The sequence below is a fragment of the Oncorhynchus clarkii genome, chromosome 33 (assembly GCF_045791955.1).
Source record: "Oncorhynchus clarkii lewisi isolate Uvic-CL-2024 chromosome 33, UVic_Ocla_1.0, whole genome shotgun sequence".
Taxonomy (NCBI): domain Eukaryota; kingdom Metazoa; phylum Chordata; class Actinopteri; order Salmoniformes; family Salmonidae; genus Oncorhynchus; species Oncorhynchus clarkii.
In genome coordinates, this window is record NC_092179.1 from 16,600,362 (window position 1) to 16,617,861 (window position 17,500).

Sequence of the window (17,500 nt, forward strand, 5' to 3'; positions counted from 1 at the left end):
ACAGACACCGACAGACATACACCAACCGACATACACCGACAGTGACAGACATACAGACAGATAAACACAGCCATACAGATGGTAACAGACAGATAAACAGACCGACAGACACACAGACAGAAACACAGACATACACCAACCGACAGACACCGACAGACACCGACACAGACAGACAAACAGACAGATAGACACAGCCATACAGACAGTAACAGACAGATAGACACAGCCATACAGACACAGACACACACCGACAGACAGACAGACACACAGACCGACCCAGAAACACAGACACACAGACACCGGCAGACACCGACAGACAGACACAGACAGATAGACACAGGCATACAGACCGTAACAGACAGACACAGACACAGATACAGTCACAGAGACAGACACAGTCACAGAGACAGGCACAGTCACACAGACAGACAGACAGACAGACAGACAGACAGACAGACAGAGAGACAGAGACAGAGACAGAGAGTCAGACAGAGACAGACAGAGAGTCAGACAGAGACAGACAGAGAGTCAGACAGAGAGTCAGACAGAGACAGACAGACAGTCACAGAGACAGAGGCAGACAGTCACAGAGACAGTGACAGAGACAGACAGTCACAGAGACAGACAGTCACAGACACAGTCAGAGACACACAAACGGACAGACACAGTCAGAGACACACAGACGAATGGACGGACACTCAGACGGACACGAGGACGGACACACGGACAGGTAGACGGACACACGGACAGGCAGACGGACACGTGGACGGACACACGGACAGGTAGACGGACACATGGACACGAGGACAGACACACGGACAGGTAGACGGACACACGGACACGAGGACAGACACGGACAGGTAGACGGACACACGGACAGGTAGACGGACACACGGACACGAGGACAGACACACGGACAGGTAGACGGACATGAGGACAGGTAGACGGACACACAGACAGGCAGACGGACACGAGGACGGACACATGGATACGAGGACAGACACACGGACAGGTAGACGGACACACAGACAGGTAGACGGACACACGGACAGGTAGACGGACACTCGGACAGGTAGACGGACACACGGACACGAGGACGGACACGGACAGGCAGATGGACACACGGACAGGTAGACGGACACACGGACACGAGGACGGACACGGACAGGTAGAAGGACACACGGACAGATAGACGGACACGAGGACAGGTAGACGGACACACGGACAGGCAGACAGACACGATGACGGACACACAGACAGGTAGACGGACACACGGACAGGTAGACGGACACATGGACACGAGGACAGACACACGGGCAGGTAGACGGGCACACGGACAGGTAGACGGACACACGGACAGGTAGACGGACACGAGGACGGACACACGGGCAGGTAGACGGACACGAGGACGGACACACGGACAGGTAGACGGACACACGGACACGAGGACAGACACACGGACAGGTAGACGGACATGAGGACAGGTAGACGGACACACAGACAGGCAGACGGACACGAGGACGGACACATGGATACGAGGACAGACACACGGACAGGTAGACGGACACACAGACAGGTAGACGGACACACGGACAGGTAGACGGACACTCGGACAGGTAGACGGACACACGGACACGAGGACGGACACGGACAGGCAGATGGACACACGGACAGGTAGACGGACACACGGACACGAGGACGGACACGGACAGGTAGATGGACACACGGACAGATAGACGGACACGAGGACAGGTAGACGGACACACGGACAGGCAGACAGACACGATGACGGACACACAGACAGGTAGACGGACACACGGACAGGTAGACGGACACATGGACACGAGGACAGACACACGGGCAGGTAGACGGGCACACGGACAGGTAGACGGACAAACGGACAGGTAGACGGACACGAGGACGGACACACGGGCAGGTAGACGGACACGAGGACGGACACACGGGCAGGTAGACGGACACACAGGCAGGTAGACGGACACACGGGCAGGTAGACGGACACACGGGCAGGTAGACGGACACACGGGCAGGTAGACGGACACACGGGCAGGTAGACGGACACGAGGACGGACACACGGGCAGGTAGACGGACACACGGACAGGCAGACGGACACACGGGTAGGTAGACAGACACACGGGCAGGTAGACGGACACACGGACAGGCAGACGGACACACGGACAGGCAGACGGACAGGTAGACGGACACACGGGCAGGTAGACGGACACACGGACAGGTAGACGAACGCACAGACAGGCAGACGGACACACGGACAGGCAGACGGACACACGGACAGGCAGACGGACAGGTAGACGGACACACGGGCAGGTAGACGGACACACGGACAGGTAGACGAACGCACAGACAGGCAGACGGACACACGGACAGGCAGACGGACACACGGACAGGCAGACGGACACGAGGATGGACACACGGACAGGTAGACGGACACATGGATACGAGGACGGACACACGGACAGGTAGACGGACACGAGGACAGACATGGACAGGTAGACGGACACACAGACAGGTAGACGGACACATGGACACAAGGACGGACACACGGACAGGTAGACGGACACGAGGACAAACACGGACAGGTAGACGGACACACAGACAGGTAGACGGACACATGGACAGGCAGACGGACACTCGGACAGGTAGACAGACACACGGACACGAGGACGGACACAAGGACAGGTAGACGGACACGAGGACAGGCAGACGGACACGATGACGGACACACGGACACACGGACAGGCAGACGGACACGATGACGGACACACGGACACACGGACAGGTAGACGGACACACGGACAGGTAGACGGACACACGGACAGGTAGACGGACACATGGACACGAGGACAGACACACGGGCAGGTAGACCGGCACACGGACAGGTAGACGGACACACGGACAGGTAGACGGACACGAGGACGGACACACGGGCAGGTAGACGGACGCACGGACAGGCAGACGGACACACGGGCAGGTAGACGGACACACGGGCAGGTAGACGGACACACGGACAGGCAGACGGACAGGCAGACGGACACACGGACAGGCAGACGGACACAAGGACAGGTAGACGGACACACGGACAGGCAGACGGACACACGGACAGGCAGACGGACACAAGGACAGGTAGACGGACAGGGAGACGGACACACGGACAGGCAGACGGACAGGCAGACGGACACACGGACAGGCAGACGGACACAAGGACAGGTAGACGGACACACGGACAGGCAGACGGACACACGGACAGGCAGACGGACACACGGACAGGCAGACGGACACACGGACAGGTAGACGGACACATGGACACGAGGACAGACACACGGGCAGGTAGACGGGCACACGGACAGGTAGACGGACACACGGACAGGTAGACGGACACGAGGACGGACACACGGGCAGGTAGACGGACACGAGGACGGACACACGGACAGGTAGACGGACACACGGACACGAGGACAGACACACGGACAGGTAGACGGACATGAGGACAGGTAGACGGACACACAGACAGGCAGACGGACACGAGGACGGACACATGGATACGAGGACAGACACACGGACAGGTAGACGGACACACAGACAGGTAGACGGACACACGGACAGGTAGACGGACACTCGGACAGGTAGACGGACACACGGACACGAGGACGGACACGGACAGGCAGATGGACACACGGACAGGTAGACGGACACACGGACACGAGGACGGACACGGACAGGTAGATGGACACACGGACAGATAGACGGACACGAGGACAGGTAGACGGACACACGGACAGGCAGACAGACACGATGACGGACACACAGACAGGTAGACGGACACACGGACAGGTAGACGGACACATGGACACGAGGACAGACACACGGGCAGGTAGACGGGCACACGGACAGGTAGACGGACACACGGACAGGTAGACGGACACGAGGACGGACACACGGGCAGGTAGACGGACACGAGGACGGACACACGGGCAGGTAGACGGACACACAGGCAGGTAGACGGACACACGGGCAGGTAGACGGACACACGGGCAGGTAGACGGACACACGGGCAGGTAGACGGACACACGGGCAGGTAGACGGACACGAGGACGGACACACGGGCAGGTAGACGGACACACGGACAGGCAGACGGACACACGGGTAGGTAGACAGACACACGGGCAGGTAGACGGACACACGGACAGGCAGACGGACACACGGACAGGCAGACGGACAGGTAGACGGACACACGGGCAGGTAGACGGACACACGGACAGGTAGACGAACGCACAGACAGGCAGACGGACACACGGACAGGCAGACGGACACACGGACAGGCAGACGGACAGGTAGACGGACACACGGGCAGGTAGACGGACACACGGACAGGTAGACGAACGCACAGACAGGCAGACGGACACACGGACAGGCAGACGGACACACGGACAGGCAGACGGACACGAGGATGGACACACGGACAGGTAGACGGACACATGGATACGAGGACGGACACACGGACAGGTAGACGGACACGAGGACAGACATGGACAGGTAGACGGACACACAGACAGGTAGACGGACACATGGACACAAGGACGGACACACGGACAGGTAGACGGACACGAGGACAAACACGGACAGGTAGACGGACACACAGACAGGTAGACGGACACATGGACAGGCAGACGGACACTCGGACAGGTAGACAGACACACGGACACGAGGACGGACACAAGGACAGGTAGACGGACACGAGGACAGGCAGACGGACACGATGACGGACACACGGACACACGGACAGGCAGACGGACACGATGACGGACACACGGACACACGGACAGGTAGACGGACACACGGACAGGTAGACGGACACACGGACAGGTAGACGGACACATGGACACGAGGACAGACACACGGGCAGGTAGACCGGCACACGGACAGGTAGACGGACACACGGACAGGTAGACGGACACGAGGACGGACACACGGGCAGGTAGACGGACGCACGGACAGGCAGACGGACACACGGGCAGGTAGACGGACACACGGGCAGGTAGACGGACACACGGACAGGCAGACGGACAGGCAGACGGACACACGGACAGGCAGACGGACACAAGGACAGGTAGACGGACACACGGACAGGCAGACGGACACACGGACAGGCAGACGGACACAAGGACAGGTAGACGGACAGGGAGACGGACACACGGACAGGCAGACGGACAGGCAGACGGACACACGGACAGGCAGACGGACACAAGGACAGGTAGACGGACACACGGACAGGCAGACGGACACACGGACAGGCAGACGGACACACGGACAGGCAGACGGACACACGGACAGGTAGACGGACACACGGACAAGTAGACGGACACATGGACAGGCAGACGGACACACGGACAGGCAGACGGACACACGGACAGGCAGATGGACACACGGACAGGTAGACGGACACACGGACACGAGGACGGACACGGACAGGTAGATGGACACACGGACAGATAGACGGACACGAGGACAGGTAGACGGACACACGGACAGGCAGACAGACACGATGACGGACACACAGACAGGTAGACGGACACACGGACAGGTAGACGGACACATGGACACGAGGACAGACACACGGGCAGGTAGACGGGCACACGGACAGGTAGACGGACACACGGACAGGTAGACGGACACGAGGACGGACACACGGGCAGGTAGACGGACACGAGGACGGACACACGGGCAGGTAGACGGACACACAGGCAGGTAGACGGACACACGGGCAGGTAGACGGACACACGGGCAGGTAGACGGACACACGGGCAGGTAGACGGACACACGGGCAGGTAGACGGACACGAGGACGGACACACGGGCAGGTAGACGGACACACGGACAGGCAGACGGACACACGGGTAGGTAGACAGACACACGGGCAGGTAGACGGACACACGGACAGGCAGACGGACACACGGACAGGCAGACGGACAGGTAGACGGACACACGGGCAGGTAGACGGACACACGGACAGGTAGACGAACGCACAGACAGGCAGACGGACACACGGACAGGCAGACGGACACACGGACAGGCAGACGGACAGGTAGACGGACACACGGGCAGGTAGACGGACACACGGACAGGTAGACGAACGCACAGACAGGCAGACGGACACACGGACAGGCAGACGGACACACGGACAGGCAGACGGACACGAGGATGGACACACGGACAGGTAGACGGACACATGGATACGAGGACGGACACACGGACAGGTAGACGGACACGAGGACAGACATGGACAGGTAGACGGACACACAGACAGGTAGACGGACACATGGACACAAGGACGGACACACGGACAGGTAGACGGACACGAGGACAGACACGGACAGGTAGACGGACACACAGACAGGTAGACGGACACATGGACAGGCAGACGGACACTCGGACAGGTAGACAGACACACGGACACGAGGACGGACACAAGGACAGGTAGACGGACACGAGGACAGGCAGACGGACACGATGACGGACACACGGACACACGGACAGGCAGACGGACACGATGACGGACACACGGACACACGGACAGGTAGACGGACACACGGACAGGTAGACGGACACACGGACAGGTAGACGGACACATGGACACGAGGACAGACACACGGGCAGGTAGACCGGCACACGGACAGGTAGACGGACACACGGACAGGTAGACGGACACGAGGACGGACACACGGGCAGGTAGACGGACGCACGGACAGGCAGACGGACACACGGGCAGGTAGACGGACACACGGGCAGGTAGACGGACACACGGACAGGCAGACGGACACACGGACAGGCAGACGGACACAAGGACAGGTAGACGGACACACGGACAGGCAGACGGACACACGGACAGGCAGACGGACACAAGGACAGGTAGACGGACAGGGAGACGGACACACGGACAGGCAGACGGACAGGCAGACGGACACACGGACAGGCAGACGGACACAAGGACAGGTAGACGGACACACGGACAGGCAGACGGACACACGGACAGGCAGACGGACACACGGACAGGCAGACGGACACACGGACAGGTAGACGGACACACGGACAAGTAGACGGACACATGGACAGGCAGACGGACACACGGACAGGCAGACGGACACACGGACAGGCAGACGGACACAAGGACAGGTAGACGGACACACAGACAGGTAGACGGACACACGGACAGGCAGACGGACACACGGACAGGCAGACGGACACATGGACAGGCAGACGGTGACTGTTCAGGCTGAGCACGGGGCATTATGGGTAAGACAAGGTACAGACGGAAGACAGACAGATACCGCAGCTGGTGAGAGCCCAGAAGATGGCTCTCTGCTGTGTGTGTGTGTGTGTGTGTGTGTGTGTGTGTGTGTGTGTGTGTGTGTGTGTGTGTGTGTGTGTGTGTGTGTGTGTGTGTGTGTGTGTGTGTGTGAGAGAGTTAGGCAGAGACAGAGTCAGTGTGATTGATCCTGGGATAGATTTAGAGGATTACTGTCGTTGGTCTCTCTGCAGATCAAACAAGCACATCATCTTTCATAAAGGAGCGAGAGAGAGCGAGAGAGAAAGAGAGGTTGTATATTGACATAATATGACATTTGAAATGTCTTTATTATTTTGGAACTTTTGTGAGTGTAATGCTTACTGTATATTTTTCACTTGCTTTGGCAATGTAAACATATGCTTCCCTTGCCAATAAAGCCCCTTGGGGGGAGGGGGGAGGGAGTGAGAGAGGTGTGTGACAGCCATCTTGTCTGTGATGTGTTTGCATGTTCTCACTAACAACAAAAAAACACTCCTCAATCAATCACCTCCATTCAACCTCTCTAAACCTGCAACAAGGGTACGAGGGACACACCTGGACGATGTCTGTCACAGTGTGTGTGTTTCCTACGCAACTTCAGAGATTCTCTTTAGTGTCTGATGTATTGCATGTGATCTCTAAGTGTGTGCAATCCTCACTAGGGGTGTGTGTGTGTGTGTGTGTGTGTGTGTGTGTGTGTGTGTGTGTGTGTGTGTGTGTGTGTGTGTGTGTGTGTGTGTGTGTGTGTGTGTGTGTGTGTGTGTGTGTGTGTGTGTGTGTGTGTGTGTGTGTGTGTCGGTATAGTATTGTAAAGGTGTGTTTGTCCTGTCTTTTCCAGATGCACCATCCCATTCAGATGAAGCCTGCAGACAGTGAGAAATCAAACGGTGAGTGACCACACACACTGGGCGGAGTATTACGTGGTCGTGTGTGTGTGTGTCTGTGTGTGTGTCTGTGTCTGTGTGTGTGTGTCTGTGGCTCAGTGATCCTGTTTCAGAGAGAGAAAGAGAGATGTATGAATTATTAAAGTTTTCGGGGAGGGGGGGTCAGGGAGAGTTCAACTGTTTTGGCCCCACAGTGAACCAGCATTTCTCCCTGCGTCTTTCTCTCACTCACTCTCTCACACACACACACACACACACACACAGACAAATGGCTCTATTGCAGATGCGGTTACAACCCCATTTATCCAGCCATAAAGCTTTACTGTATCTGAGAGAAGCCAGGCAGGGACCACGTCCCAATACTAATAGCCTCTTTTCCTCATCCGCTGGACCACTGAAACTATAGAAGGATAGAGGGTAATAACATTGGGACAGACGGGACAGTACTGGCTGAGCTCCACCCAGAGAGACAGAGGAGTGTCATAAAGCCACTGACAGCACACAGGCATCACTTAAAGCTTAATAAAGACGCTCGTAGACGCATCTTCTAGACTCGACCCGCTAAGGAAATACAATGCACTCGAAACCTATAGCTCCATCCATATAAGTCATGATGAGACCTTAATAATGCTTTCCCGCTCCAGACGTCTTCTGTGAGGTTATGAAATAGGACTTGGTAAGATATATCCGTCTCGGTAACGATGATGAGAGCTGAGTAAAGCTCCAGCCGGCTGTGGCTGCAGTCATCATCCACCGTAATAGGAGATAGTAAAGTACGGCCATATGAAATGTATTCGTCTTTCTAATGATAGTACGTTCCATAGACCTTTATTGGAGTTGCTGTAACCATGACGAATTGTCGTTAAGCGGTTTGTTGCTTTAGTCAACCAAGAGGTGTGTGTGTGTGTGTGCTCGCGCGTGTGTTTGCCTTCGCCACACTGCTGTATCGATAGCCCGTCTTCACTTTCCGCTTTCTTTCTTCAAATCTGATCTGGAATCAGTAAAACGCTGTTTCTCTGCTTCCCGATAGGTCACTAACTCGGACTCGGGTCGGCTAACAGATGTTTAGTCACCATTAAGGATGTCTCCTCTTCTCTGTTAATTCATTACAGTGCTGATAGTGAGCGAACGTACACAGCCGAGTTGGAAGCCTTTGAAACAACACTTATCTTCCCTGCGTGTCCCAGTGTTGTTTTTTTAAACGCACAAACAATTCAAACAGCAAAATAAACAAGTGCTCTATTGATTTCCCAGAGTGCAACAGACCGCTTATCTCTTTCGCCTCCCGGTAAGAGCTGACAGTTTCCTCATTAAAAATGAATTGAATTAGCATTACTCTGAACGGTGAGCAACACGTACACACACTTTCTCTCTCTTGTCTCTTTCCCACGGTCATACACACACAGAGATAAGAAACAGTAAGTGTCCCTGTCTCTCTCTCACACACACACACGCACACACACACGCACACACACACACACAAACACTGTTACACAGGCCGAGGTATTGCAAGTTAAGTGGAGCGATTGGGTCAGAGAGAAAAGGATTAAACAGGAGGAGGAGGAAGAGGAGGAGGGGCAGGCAGACAAAAAGAAACCCGGAGAGATGGGAGAGGAGGAGATGGAGAGAGAGAAACGAATAGAGGGAGAGAGGAACGAATCGAGAGAGAGAGTCGCACAGAGACTTGGTGTTGAAGTGGTAATGAGACGTTGATCACAGTCTGCAGATGAAATGCTGAAACTCTCTCTCTCTCTTCTCCTTTTTTTTTGTTTCTCACCCATTTGAATGACTTCCTCTCTTCCCCTGCAGCGGTGGAGGACAGGAAGCTGTTCATCGGCATGGTGTCAAAGAAGTGCAATGAGAACGACATCCGAGTCATGTTCTCTGCGTTCGGACAGATCGAGGAGTGCCGGATCCTGCGAGGGCCCGACGGACTCAGCAGAGGTGTGTGTTTCTTGGGCTCCGTCCATATACACACTCACCCTGACCCCCTCCTCCCTTACCCACCATCCTTTTCACCCCTCCCATATATTATATCCACCCCCTATTCAGTTCTGAGCCCCTTATCCCTCCCCTGACAGTTCTCTAGGCAGAAGGAGAAAATATGTTCTTCCTCGCTTTTGGCCAACCATAGACCTACTACGCAATCAGCAGTGCAGTGTCCCCCTGAGTCAATATCCTCTTCACTGCCCCCACCCCCCCTTCACCCCCTCCAATCCCCCTGCCTCCTCTCCTCCCTCCCCCTCCCTCTGTGGTCTCTATGTGCTGAGGAAATGGGGCGGGGTCTGCCAAACCAAACTGTCTGTTCTGCTCGGCGTCACACCTGGCTGTCACTGTCATCGTCACAAAGGTTTATGTGGATGTGTCTGTTGTTGTGTGTTTCTCTGTGGGCGTGTCAGTTGATGTGTGTTTCTCTGTGGATGTGTCTGTTGTTGTGTGGTTCTCTGTGGATGTGTCAGTTGTTGTGTGTTTCTCTGTGGATGTGTCGGTTGTTGTGTGTTTCTCTGTGGATGTGTCGGTTGTTGTGTGTTTCTCTGTGGGTGTGTCAGTTTATGTGTGTTTCTTTGTGGATGTGTCTGTTGTTGTGTGGTTCTCTGTGGATGTGTCGGTTGTTGTGTGTTTCTCTGTGGATGTGTCGGTTGTTGTGTGTTTCTCTATGGGCGTGTCAGTTGATGTGTGTTTCTTTGTGGATGTGTCTGTTGTTGTGTGGTTCTCTGTGGATGTGTCGGTTGTTGTGTGTTTCTCTGTGGATGTGTCGGTTGTTGTGTGTTTCTCTGTGGATGTGTCGGTTGTTGTGTGTTTCTCTGTGGGCGTGTCAGTTGATGTGTGTTTCTCTGTGGATGTGTCTGTTGTTGTGTGTTTCTCTGTGGATGTGTCGGTTGTTGTGTGTTTCTCTGTGGATGTGTCGGTTGTTGTGTGTTTCTCTGTGGGCGTGTCAGTTGATGTGTGTTTCTCTGTGGATGTGTCTGTTGTTGTGTGGTTCTCTGTGGATGTGTCTGTTGTTGTGTGTTTCTCTGTGGATGTGTCGGTTGTTGTGTGTTTCTCTGTGGATATGTCGGTTGCTGTGTGTTTCTCTGTGGGTGTGTCGGTTGCTGTGTGTTTCTCTGTGGATTTGTCGGTTGTTGTGTGTTTCTCTGTGGATGTGTCAGTTGTGTGTGTTTCTCTGTGGATGTGTCGGTTGCTGTGTGTTTCTCTGTGGATGTGTCTGTTGTGTGTGTTTCTCTGTGGATGTGTCGGTTGCTGTGTGTTTCTCTGTGGATGTGTCGGTTGCTGTGTGTTTCTCTGTGTGTGTGTCGGTTGTTCTTTCTGTTACTGTTGACCGTCTCTCATTATCTGAAGGTTTCTTCTTCTCTCCTCAAGGTGCCTCTAGCCACTAGCCGTCTCTAATACTCTACTATCACACACACTCAGTCCTCCACTCTCTCTCTCTCTCTCTCTGTCCTCCTGTCCCTTCATCCTCCCCTCTCTCTCTCTCTCTCCCTCTCTCTCTGTCCTCCTGTCCCTTCATCCTCCCCTCTCTCTCTGTCCTCCTGTCCCTTCATCCTCCCCTCTCTCTCTGTCCTCCTGTCCCTTCATCCTCCCCTCTCTCTCTGTCCTCCTGTCCCTTCATTCTCCTCTCTCTCTCTCTCTCTCTCTCTCTCTCTCTCTCTCTCTCTCTCTCTCTCCTCTCAATCACGTGTCTGTTGTCCTCATGAATATTAGAACCTCAGTCTGTCCCCCTTTACTGCACATAACCTCCACAATCCCCAGGCTTCCTAACAGGCCTGTCAGAGCAGTTTAGTCCAGCCTGGTCCAGAGCAGTAAATACATGAATCAGAGTGAGGCTGCAGATAAATAGGCCTTCAAGTGGGTCTGCCTGTCCCACCTGGCTCTGCGCGAACACGGAGCTGCTATTAAACCACAGTATCAATCAGAAGCCTGTTCTGTTCCGCCACCCACTATTAATAAAATATGGATCACACCACTGGTGGATCCACGGCTGGGCCTGGGGAGCTACCCTACATTCATGAAAGGACTGTTCTCTTTCTCCTCTCCTATCGGAGCCCGCTGCTGATGACAGAATGCGGCCCGCTAGATATTTATAGCGTCGGCTAGGCGGCTAAATCCCATCTTCTTCGCTGGATGGTGAAAAACATACTGGAATGGAAAGAGAAGCCTTTATCAGGACATTTTTTATCACTGACCGTAATATGGTTCAGATCAACAGAGGGGTTTATTTTGGGTATCGAACGAAGGAACAGGCTCGGAAACTAACGAACGCATTTTGGTGGAAGAAAGATAGAATGTCTGTCTTCTATTGTAAAATGCCTCATTGGTTCTATGGTATAACGGCCAGTAAACAGTATTTCAATGGCGAGTCCACAGGAACTGCCTGGCCTGAGAGTAGATTAAAAAGACCCAGTCTAGCAGGTCACCTTAACCGGTGGACTCTCTCTGTAGCATAACAACTGGGTCATGTACTCTAAGAGGTTTTTCAAGCTATTTTAAAGATGTTGGCCCATCTAGAATTACCCCACATTAGTTTCTCTAACTTGCTCAAAGATGACCGACCTTGGCCTTTCTCAACTGATGCCAGATCAGCAAGACCCTGGACAGTCTTCTCACACTTTAACCCCAAGGCAACTTCATCTGCCACATCTTGCTACAGCACAGACCTGGTTAGGTTTTATGGGTGCTGTTAGGCAGGCCCATAATGAATAGTCTAGACTATCCCTAACCCTCAACCCTGTTCTGTCACAGAGGACGAGACAATCATAAAGGTAGAGGAGGAATCACAGACACTCATCTGTTCTCTCCTTCATTCCCTTTCTTACTCGTCTTCCTCCCCTCTATCCTCTCTGTTTCTCTCTCTCTCTCTCTCTCTCTGTCTCTCTCTCTCTCTCTCTCTCTCTCTCTCTCTCTCTCTCTATCTCTCACACACACACACACTCACCAATTCACTCACTTGTATACTCTCTCTTTCTGTCTCTCTCTCGCTCTCTCTCACACACACACTCACTCGTATTCTTTCTCTTTCTGTCTCTCTTTCCATCCGTCCACCCCCACCCCATGCACACAGTTCTGACTAGATGACCTGTCTGCTAGCTAGCTAACTGTATCCTGTGCAGTCAGCTAGCTACAAAGTGTGTGTGGAGTGGGTCTGGGGACGGCTGTGCTACTACTGCTAGCATGGCTCAGTGTGTGTTAGTGTGTTAGCGTGTTAGCTTGGGGGGTGGGGGTGTTGAAGCTCTCCTCCAGTATATTGACACTGCCTCTCTCTGATCACTCCCCAACCAACAGGCCTCAGCCAGCGGGAAGCCAACGTTAAGGGTAATACCATTTAATTTAATACTAGTCTATTACCCAACAATTTTGAACGAACCGATCAAACTCCAAATCGCCAAATAGTTAAGAGTTCCCAAAGAATGTGCATCATTCTGCCCGCCACATGCACTCTCCCTCCCTCCCCCAAGATTTGCTCAATTTGTGTGATTTTCTGTGATGTCTTTTCAGAATGCATTCTTCATAGAACCCTAGAGACGGTTTGTCACAGTCGTCCGCCCCGCCCCGGCTCCCTCCCCTCTCTCTCTTGTCGGCTTCATGTCCCAGAATAGGACAGTAAGAGAGAAGGAGGGGGGAGAGAGAGAGAGGAAGGGAGAGGAGGAAGAGGGGGCATCCAATCAGACACACAATGCAGGCCTAATGAGTTCAAATCGTTTTAATGCAAATTGGACAGATTTACATTCTCTAGAAGAGTGGGAGGAAGAGTGACTGGGGAAGATGAAGAGTGGGAGGATACTAGTACAACCAGTTATTTCTGTGTAGGAGCGAGAGAGAGATGGGCAGAGAGAGAAAGAAAGAGGCTGGGGAAGATGAAGAGGGAGGGAGGGAGCTTCAACCACCCCACCTCATCTCAATGCTCAAGTCATCAACAGCCATCCCCATTGGCGCACGACAACCTGCCAATCAAAAACTCTTACTGATTCTGATTGGAGTTGTCCTATTGTAGATGGGGCTGGGTGTGGTCGTCATGTTGCTAGCTGTGCTCTTTGGCTGTTGTTCCTTAGCAACCTGAAAACACTGTTGTCTGCTTGTTTAGTTTTCTGTACAATCTCTGTTTTGGGTTTATAACAACAACGTGTCCAACCCTTTTGTCTCGTCTTGTTTTTCTTGTCTCCTCCTCTTCCTCCTCCCGTTCCTTCTCCTCTCCCTCTATCCCATTGTCCTCTTCCTCCTCCCGTTCCTTCTCCTCTCCCTCTATCCCATTGTCCTCTTCCTCCTCCCGTTCCTTCTCCTCTCCCTCTATCCCATTGTCCTCTTCCTCCTCCCGTTCCTTCTCCTCTCTTCCTATCCCATTGTCCTCTTCCTCCTCCCGTTCCTTCTCCTCTCCCCCTATCCCATTATCCCATCCTCCCTCCCTCCCTCCCTCCCTCCCTCCCTCCCTCCCTCCCTCCCTCCCTCCCTCCCTCCCTCCCTCACACCATCTCTCCATCCCTCCCCTCCTCCCTCACCCCCACATCTCTCCATCCCTCCCCTCCTCCCTCCCTCCCACATCTCTCCATCCCTCCCCTCCTCCCCCCTCCCACCATCTCTCCATCCCTCCCCTCCTCCCTCCCTCCCTTCCTCCCACATCTCTCCATCCCTCCCCTCCTCCCTCCCTCCCACATCTCTCCATCCCTCCCCTCCTCCTCCCTCCCACCATCCCTCCCTCCCTCCCATCTCTCCATCTCTCCATCCCTCCCACCATCCCTCCCACCATCCATCCCTCTCCCTCCCTCCCTCCCTCCCTCCCTCCCTCCCTCCCTCCCTCCCTCCCTCCCTCCCTCCCTCCCTCCCTCCCTCCCTCCCTCCCTCCCTCCCTCCCTCCCTCCCTCCCTCCCTCCCTCACACCATCCCTCCCTCCCTCACACCATCTCTCCCTCCCTCCCTCCCTTACACCATCTCTCCCTCCCTCCCTCCCTCCCTCACACCATCTCTCCATTCCTCCCTCCCTCACACCATCTCTCCATCTCTCCCCTCCTTCCCTCCCTCCCTCCCTCCCTCACACCATCCCTCCCCTCCCTCCCTCCCTCACACCATCTCTCCATTCCTCCCTCCCTCACACCATCTCTCCCTCACACCATCTCTCCCTCCCTCCCTCCCTCCCTCCCTCACACCATCTCTCCATCCCTCCCTCCCTCACACCATCTCTCCATCCCTCCCCTCCCTCCCTACAGGATGTGCGTTTGTCACCTTTTCTACAAGGGCTATGGCACAGAATGCAATCAAAGCCATGCACCAGTCTCAGACTATGGAGGTACTGTACCCTCGCCCTTTCTCTTCGATTTCCTCTCTCCGTCTCTCTCTCTCCATCTCTCTCCATCTCTCTCTCTCTCCCTTAATCTGTTCATCTCTCTCTCTCTCGCCATATGTCTGTCAATCTCTCTCTCTATCTTTTGTCATCTCTTTCTCTCTCCACCTCTCTCTCTCTCCATCTCTCGCTCTCTCCATCTCTCGCTCTTTCTCCATCTCTCTCTCGCCATCTCTCCATCTCTCTCGCCATCTCTCCATCTCTCTCGCCATCTCTCCATCTCTCTCTCTCTCGCCATCTCTCCATCTCTTTCTCTCTCGCCTTCTCTCCATCTCTCTCGCCATCTCTCCATCTCTCTCGCCATCTCTCCATCTCTCTCGCCATCTCTCCATCTCTGTGTGATAGAATCTGTTGGATGCTGTCACATGCTCGTCATCCTTTGGCCAAATATGTCAACGTAGGAAAAAGAAGAAAAGTCACTTTCAAAACTCAGAACAGCAGTCATTCTTCCCAGAAAAAGAAAAACATAAAAGCATTGGGAAAAAAGTGTCAAAACAGACAAGGTAACATAAGCAAGGACCCCAGATCACACTGATCAGCCTGACTGGCTCTGTTAAGGATGTCACACTCCTCAGAAAGAGAAGAGATGAGACAGGCAGCATTATAGACGCCCACATTTAGACAGGACCCCCATCAGTGACCCTATGACCTCTCTATTGCCATGGCGATGGCCATTGGGAGTGTGTCTGTGTGGGCTGTGGTGTCCTTGTCAGTTTGTAGGGTTGTTGACAGTAGGAGATGACAGGGATGTGATTGCAGGAGAATTACAGGGCCTTGGTCAGGCGTGTGTGTGTGTGTGTGCGAGCGAGCGATCTGGTAATGACACAGTGTATTAAAGACAGAGATTGACAGTCACCTTAGTGGCTCTCTCATTATGGCTGAGGATGATGGTAGCCATCCATATTGATGTGCTGTGACCCTGACAGGAAAAGGGCTGAGGATGATGGTAGCCATCCATATTGATGTGCTGTGACCCTGACAGGAAAAGGGCTGAGGATGATGGTAGCCATCCATATTGATGTGCTGTGACCCTGACAGGAAAAGGGCTGAGGATGATGGTAGCCATCCATATTGATGTGCTGTGACCCTGACAGGAAAAGGGCTGAGGATGATGGTAGCCATCCATATTGATGTGCTGTGACCCTGACAGGAAAAGGGCTGAGGATGATGGTAGCCATCCATATTGATGTGCTGTGACCCTGACAGGAAAAGGGCTGAGGATGATGGTAGCCATCCATATTGATGTGCTGTGACCCTGACAGGAAAAGGGCTGAGGATGATGGTAGCCATCCATATTGATGTGCTGTGACCCTGACAGGAAAAGGGCTGAGGATGATGGTAGCCATCCATATTGATGTGCTGTGACCCTGACAGGAAAAGGGCTGAGGATGATGGTAGCCATCCATATTGATGTGCTGTGACCCTGACAGGAAAAGGGCTGAGGATGATGGTAGCCATCCATATTGATGTGCTGTGACCCTGACAGGAAAAGGGCTGAGGATGATGGTAGCCATCCATATTGATGTGCTGTGACCCTGACAGGAAAAGGGCTAAGGATGATGGTAGCCATCCATATTGATGTGCTGTGACCCTGACAGGAAAAGGGCTGAGGATGATGGTAGCCATCCATATTGATGTGCTGTGACCCTGACAGGAAAAGGGCTGAGGATGATGGTAGCCATCCATATTGATGTGCTGTGACCCTGACAGGAAAAGGGCTGAGGATGATGGTAGCCATCCATATTGATGTGCTGTGACCCTGACAGGAAAAGGGCTGAGGATGATGGTAGCCATCCATATTGATGTGCTGTGACCCTGACAGGAAAAGGGCTGAGGATGATGGTAGCCATCCATATTGATGTGCTGTGACCCTGACAGGAAAAGGGCTGAGGATGATGGTAGCCATCCATATTGATGTGCTGTGAC

The 17,500-nt window shown here is 54.0% G+C and overlaps 1 protein-coding gene across 17 annotated transcripts in view; it reads left to right on the top strand.

Annotated features, from left to right (window-relative positions):
• The window catches only part of LOC139393327 (CUGBP Elav-like family member 2), a 225,931-nt gene that overhangs the window by 169,505 nt on the left and 38,926 nt on the right, over window positions 1-17,500 (top strand). For 10 of the 17 annotated variants that reach the window (XM_071141897.1, XM_071141901.1, XM_071141902.1 and 7 more), the window contains 4 exons: window positions 8,199-8,247; window positions 10,054-10,188; window positions 13,525-13,554; window positions 15,441-15,520. In XM_071141897.1, the coding sequence (XP_070997998.1) occupies window positions 8,199-8,247; window positions 10,054-10,188; window positions 13,525-13,554; window positions 15,441-15,520 (294 nt within the window). The remainder of the gene's footprint in view (window positions 1-8,198; window positions 8,248-10,053; window positions 10,189-13,524; window positions 13,555-15,440; window positions 15,521-17,500) is intronic. The other 7 variants (XM_071141906.1, XM_071141907.1, XM_071141912.1 and 4 more) reach the window with 1 other exon arrangement.